General features: G+C 39.2%; 1 protein-coding gene across 2 annotated transcripts; it reads left to right on the top strand.

The window, feature by feature from the left end:
• The first annotated feature begins 1285 nt into the window (after positions 1–1285).
• Positions 1286–3009, top strand: LOC115166010 (ventricular natriuretic peptide). 2 transcript variants are annotated; one of them, XM_029719610.1, is made up of 3 exons: positions 1286–1439; positions 1654–1957; positions 2351–3009. In XM_029719610.1, the coding sequence occupies exons 1-3, from the start codon at positions 1329–1331 to the stop codon at positions 2377–2379; spliced, it is 444 nt and encodes a 147-aa protein (XP_029575470.1). In that variant the 5' UTR covers positions 1286–1328; the 3' UTR covers positions 2380–3009. The 2 variants fall into 2 exon arrangements, with proteins under 2 accessions (XP_029575470.1, XP_029575469.1); XM_029719609.1 differs by having other exon boundaries at positions 1654–1969.
• The last annotated feature ends 3940 nt before the right edge of the window (positions 3010–6949 follow it).

Genomic DNA, 6949 nt, shown 5'->3' with positions numbered 1-6949 from the left:
AACAGCTTCTGGAGGAGGAGAGTCATGTGCCATATTACGCGTCGGATGAGATGGGGGTGGATGGGAAAGACTTGAATACAGAGAACATCGCGGAAGAGGTGCCTCCTTGGGACTCCGAAGACGCAAGGAATTCTGCGCTGACGGGAAAGGAGGACGTAATTGCGCGTCTTCTCAATGACATTATGACGACCCCCAAGCGCTCGTGGAGCCGGTTCAAGAAGGGTGGACTGAGAAGCTGCTTCGGCGTCAGGCTAGAGCGAATTGGGTCATTCAGTGGGCTTGGATGCTAAAGGACAGGTATGGTTATCCTCTGAGTCAATGGGATTATCCATTCAAGGTGTAGCTACAGTATGTTGGAGTTGAATTTATATTATAATGTGCTTATTTGAACTATCAAATAAATGCAATATTGTTTCTCAAGACCATCTCTATGTGTTGTGTTGTTTCTGCAGGGTTTGGGCTGTTGATCAGAGCACAAGAAACGAACCTTACTTGAACTCTTCAACTAGGATGAATCTCTTCACCTCAGAAAGTCTCGACTGAGAGTTTACAATGGCATTTGTGATGAGATGTATTTAAATTTGTGGTTCGCGTTTGGAATATTTAAATGGTTATTATTTTAGAACTGTATACTGATGAATTTTCATTTTTGGCTCTTGCTATAATATAGTATTGTTGTATTTATCTATTTATTTTCTTGTAAGAAAAAGAACGTGCAGACTTGCGATAGACTGTAGCCTAATGCGTTGAAATAAATATTTTGCATAATAAATTACTTTGTTGTGAGTTTAATTGTCTCCGTTTTTTTACAATCATGGTCTGGCATACCGAGACTTACGCTCTCCTCACTCAAGCAAGTGAAGCATCTGTTTCTGACTTGCCAAAATCATAGTCATAACTCCCAACAGCGATCAGTAGCCTATCGCAACTTCCTTCTCACCTCTCCATCCTTCACCTGACCTATTCTTAATCTCCCATCCTCATCCTCCTCCTACTCCTCTCACCCCTAAAGACAAACTATAAACATGACACCTCAACAGCTACCATCAACTCTACAGAAAATAAGCCTATCCAGTCCAAATAATGGTCCAAACAAAATATTATCATAAAAGGCAGTCGGTCCGGGCGTCGCTAACAACCCCGCTCCCTTATCACTGTCAAGGCGACGGAATGTCAAGCTGAATTATGTCATAACATGCAGTCCTTGATAAGTAAGCTACTATCTGAGGCAAGGAGTCTACATAAAAAGGGCCCCTAGTCATCCCGTCATTAAAACACTGAACGGGATATCTGACACACCTCAAAAACCGCCGGGGATTGTTATCGGAATGGCAAAATTGCATGTTTTCTTTGGATATATCGTATTAATAATGACGCACAGTGTGAGCTGGGGAAATCTATATGCCAGTAGGAATGTTCAAGAGTTGGAAAATATGAAGGTAAGACATACAGTTACAAGCAGGACAAAAACATAAAAAAGGCAATCAAGTTCATTTAAGTTCTTAGAATTGTGTAATTTCTGCAGACAAAATGTAACTGGTGACATCAGCATACATTTTATGCGCACAGGCCTACATTCTATATTAAAATCACCTTTCAAAGGAATACGTTATGACTATGTGACATTAATACGCGCCATTTGTTCACTTATAGGACCTGATCCAGCGGCTCGAGGACAAGTTGACGGTTAACGAGGAAAATGACGTTTATCCGTCAGAGTCTGAGGACGCAGCCGATATAGAGGACATTGAGAACTCGCCCGCGGCGATCCGGGGGCAGAATGAGAGAATGGTAATCAACGCAGCCAAAATAATTGCCCTCGAAAGCCCTGTGGTGTCACGCCTGAAAGATCTAATCGGTTTGAGGAGGACGGCCAAATCGTTCAACAGCTGTTTCGGTAACCGGATTGAGAGAATCGGCTCGTGGAGCGGACTGGGGTGCAATAACGTCAAGACTGGTATATTTGAAGGCAATTATTTGAGTGGAATGCCTTTAAAAAAACGTACAAATAAGCACAAGAATGTAGTATCATGTCAATTTGTGTGCAAAAAGTCCATACTTTGGGGCTAAAAGGTATGCGTAAAATGTGTTGGCTTTACGCACGAATTGATTTTACGCATAGCTCTGTCTATTGTAAGACATAACATAAAGGTTGTTGCAAGATCACACACACATCGATATTAACTCCATTACATTATTATAATCAAGAAAGGGCTGTATATTCATTATTCATTGATATAATTTAGGGCTATGACTTGAACTTCTGCATGGTGATGTTTGACAACAATATAACCACAGAAAAATGAAATTAGTCAGTTGATTATTATATCATTTTAATTTGTATTTGCAGGTAACAAGAAGAGAATATCTGGGAACTGAAGAACAACGTAGGCCCACCCATTCATGGACGTCAAAAAAACTGCGTCATGTCTGACCTCAGTGCAACTCTCCTTGGCATTCTGGAGAATGCATTTTTTCCCCTTCAAACAATAGTCCTAAACTGAGAAATATGTATTTCATAAACGAATTTATACTAAATAATTTCGATATTAAAACATGCTAAATTAAGTCTCTTAATTTCTGTGTTGGTTGGTTTCTAGACTGTCAGTGACAATTAGACATGCATATTGTATTTCTACCACGAAAAGGAAACTATGATTGCTAATCGCACTCTCCAGAAATGCCTAATACAACGCATTTGTTATGTGGGGGCGGGCGGGTAGCCTAGTGGTTAGAGTTTTGGGTTAGTAACTGAAAGGTTGCAAGTTCGAATCCCCGAGCTGACAAGGTACAAATCTGTCGTTCTGCCCCTGAACAAGGCAGTTAACCCAATGTTCCTAGGCTGTCATTGAAAATAAGAATTTGTTCTTAACTGACCTGCCTAGTTAAATAAAGGTAAAATAAAAATGTGTTGGACGCCTGTACAGTATTGTTCACTTGTGTGTATCAAATCGATGTATATGTTGTGAGATGGCATTATTTGTAATAAATTATTATCATATCCAATTATATATTTCTTATCAATTACATTATAGCCTTCCATAGTTGGTCACATTAGTTGTCGCACAGAGAGAAAGATAATGAGATCAATTCAAGTCATACCTTCTAATGAACTACTTACTGCAATACAAGGAATAGTTTATGCACTCAACCAGCGCTGCAATGAAAGCACATGAGGTTCAAATTATCTGAGGATTATTATGATAAAACGATTTATCAACAATATTTCGAATTCTTGTAGACAAGTAGTATGACACAGTTAACGAATTTGTTCTCATTATAAGCCCAACTATTGCTGTTGGACCAGTAAATTGGAAAGTCTCCCATTGTTTATTGTAAAAAGTAAAGTTACTGACACTACAAAAGTAAATGCAAGTTCAGATACAAGAATGTGACAGATGCAGTAGCCTATTATTCCACAACGATATGACACCATTTAATAACGCAACAAAAGTCCAACTTCAAAATCTATATGGCAGGTCTGTAGAGAGAGCATCTGCCCAGGGTCCAGCACACACCACACCTTAGACACACACATTAGCTAAATGATGTCTAAATGATTAAAATACATTAAAATGCACATGCGATAGGGACCAGATGTTGGAGCAGCCTTAAGCGCAGTAATTAGCAGGAGGCAGCAGGATCAGGTGCAAAATAGTGTCCAGTTTATTATCAGTGAAAGGTGGTTCCAGGTGAATGGAGAAATCCAATTAATATTTAAATAATCTACAAAAGGTATTTACAAAATAAACACTCAAAATACAGGTTTGAATACAAATCAAAAACCTAAGCCTCAATCAGGCCTACCCTGCCAAACCAACTGTAGCAGATTGGATGATAGAGGCCAGGGACAGCCTCCCCACACAGCTCACATACCAGAGCTTGAACATAACTGAAACCCTCAGGTGAAACCGGTATAGCTTTACACCCATGGCCCCTTCCTATGGGCCATACCATTAACCATGGAGCTCTTTACCCAAATATGGCATTAAATCATGTAAGAGGCATTTTCATCATACCCACATTTACATATTCTGCCTAAATAAGCATCTTAAACATTCCTAGCTTATCATCAAAGCAGGAATACGTTCAATTAATGAATACATATTTAATAATGATAGTTCTGCAGGTCAACAAGCAGCAGCAAAACGTATTACTTATGGAGCCGAGCACCCACCCGTGCTCCCATTAAGCACATACATGACAGACAAGACATGGAGCTCCCAGACTTGCGAACTTCAAACACAGGATGCATTATAATAAGGAAATAAACAACTTCTTTCTCGTCAGTGTAGCAAGTGTTCATGTGCACCTGAACATCGCATCCACTTGGAGGATTGCAAAAGGATAAATTACTGCCTTTAAATATGAAACTGAAATGTGCTACAATGCAACTTGACCAAATATTTCCTAGACACATAATTAACCTTGCTTACAGTAAATACTCATGACACTGGCAAAAGAGGAAAAGAATAACAGTATACACTACCGGTCAAAAGTTTTAGAACACCTATTCATTCAAGGGTTTTTCTTAATTTCTACATTGTAGAATAATAGTGAAGACATCAACACTATGAAATAACACACATGGAATCATGTAGTAACCAAAACAAGTGTTAAACAAATCAAAATATATTTTATATTTGAGATTCTTCAAATAGCCATCCATTGTCTTGATGAGCTTTGCACACTCTTGGCATTCTCTCAACCAGCTTCACCTGGAATGCTTTTCCAACAGTCTTGAAGGAGTTCCCACATATGCTGAGCACTTGCTGGGTGCTTTTTCTTCATTCTGCGGTCAGACTCATCCCAAACCATCTCAATTTGGTTGAGGTTGGGGGATTGTGGAGGCCAGGTCATCTGATGCAGCACTCCATCAATCTCCTTCTTGATCAAATAGACCCTACACAGCCTGGAGGTGTGTTGGGTCATTGTCCTGTTGAAAAACAAATGATAGTCCCACTAAGCCCAAAACAGATGGGATGGCATATCGCTGCAGAATGCTGTGGTAGCCATGCTGGTTAAGTGTGCCTTGAATTGTAAATAAATCACAGACAGTGTCACCAGCAAAGCACCCCCACACCATAACACCTCCTCCATGCTTTACAGTGGGAAATATACATGCAGAGATCATCCATTCACCCACACCGCGTCTCACAAAGACACGGCGGTTGGAACCAAAAATCTCAAATTTGGACTCCAGACCAAAGGACAAATTTCCACCAGTCTAATGTCCATTGCTCGTGTTTCTTGGCCCAAACAAGTCTCTTCTTATTATTGGTGTCCTTTAGTAGTGGTTTCTTTGCAGCATTTCGACCATGAAGGCCTGATTCATGCAGTCTCCTCTGAACAGTTGATGTTGAGATGTGTCTGTTACTTGAACTCTGTGAAGCATTTCTTTGGGCTGCAATTTCTGAGGCTGGTAACTGTAATGAACTTATCCTCTGCAGCAGAGGTAACTGGGCCTTCCATTCCTGTGGCGGTCCTCATGAGAGCCAGTTTCATCATAGCGCTTGATGGTTTTTGTGACTGCACTTGAAGAAACGTAAAAATTTATTGAAACGTTCCGAATTGACTGACCTTCATGCCTTAAAGTAATGATGGACTGTTGTTTCGCTTTGCTTATTTGAGCTCTTCTTGCCATAATATGGACTTGGTCTTTTACCAAATACGGCTATCTTCTGTATACCCCCCAACCTTGTCACAGCACAACTGATTGGCTCAAAGGCATTAAGAAGGAAAAACATTTGACAAATTCACTTTTAACAAGGCACATCTGTTAATTGAAATGCATTCCAGGTAACTTCCTCATGAAGCTGGTTGAGAGAATGCCAAGAGTGTGCTAAGCTATCATCAAGGCAAAGGGTGGCTACTTTGAAGAATCTCACATATATTTTGATTTGTTTAACACTTTTTTGGTCACTACATGATTCCATATGTTATTTCATAGTGTTGATGTCTTCACTATTATTCTACAATGTAGAAAATAGTCAAAATAATGAAAAACCCTTGAATGAGTAGGTTTTCTAAAACTTTTGACCAGCAATGTATATATTTAGGAGAAATGAATTACTAGATATATGGGGAAACATGAATGCACTAAACAATTTATAAGGGTAATTCAATAAAGTGTGTTTCTGACAAGAGTGTCCACTTCTGTGTCCACTTCATCCCAGCACATATTAACTAAGTGGACAGGGGGAACACTTGACATGCACTAATTGAAATATGTAGTCAGGCTGTTATAAGATATTATATAAGGTAATGGTCATCTATAAGGGATTGATTCAGTGATTTTCTTTTTTGTCTAATGTACTGTATGTATACTGAAGTATTTTTGAAGTGCCTAATCTAAGGTGAGTGGTATTTATACTTTATAAATACTTGCTACAAGTTTTGACTGACCAGTGTAATTTCTCACAAAAATATGGGCATGCCATTGGTAGACATGCCTGCAGTACCTGGTAAAAGAACAAGCACACAACACAGGATGTTTAAGGAAGTATATTTACATGTGTGAATAACTAGCTTACAAACATTTACAAATGTGGGAATAATGATTAATAAATGGTGAGCGAACGGTTTGTAAATGTCTTATATTTAGTTTGTTATGGACCCTTAAAATAAAGTGTTACTGCACAGACAGACAGAGAGAGACACACACTGACACATGTACTGCCAGTTTATTGATATTTTGGCTCTATATTATATATGTAACAGTAATTAGGGGGGAACATGTATGACAGCCAGGTACTTATATTTGCAATATAAGTAGTTAGGCTTTCATAAGGTATTATGAGCCAATGGTCATCTATTTGGCATTTATTCAGTAATCTTTATTGTGTATCTAAGAAATGTGTTTATTCATTCACAACTAGGATGTTGCTCACCCAGCAAAGGCAGTGTGGTCCCCTGGTCTTCTGGTGCCAGTGCTGTGGGAAAGGATGCT

This window comes from Salmo trutta, chromosome 28, assembly GCF_901001165.1.
Source record: "Salmo trutta chromosome 28, fSalTru1.1, whole genome shotgun sequence".
Classification (NCBI taxonomy): domain Eukaryota; kingdom Metazoa; phylum Chordata; class Actinopteri; order Salmoniformes; family Salmonidae; genus Salmo; species Salmo trutta.
This window is presented reverse-complemented; position numbering and strand designations above follow the sequence as displayed.

Bases quoted from the DNA above. Each gene is read 5' to 3' on its own strand.
- LOC115166010 (XM_029719609.1), top strand. From the start codon at position 1,329: ATGGCAAAATTGCATGTTTTCTTTGGATATATCGTATTAATAATGACG. The intron at 1,440-1,653 runs GTAAGACATACA...GTTCACTTATAG, and splicing joins AAGAGTTGGAAAATATGAAG to GACCTGATCCAGCGGCTCGA. The intron at 1,970-2,350 runs GCAATTATTTGA...TTGTATTTGCAG, and splicing joins CAAGACTGGTATATTTGAAG to GTAACAAGAAGAGAATATCT.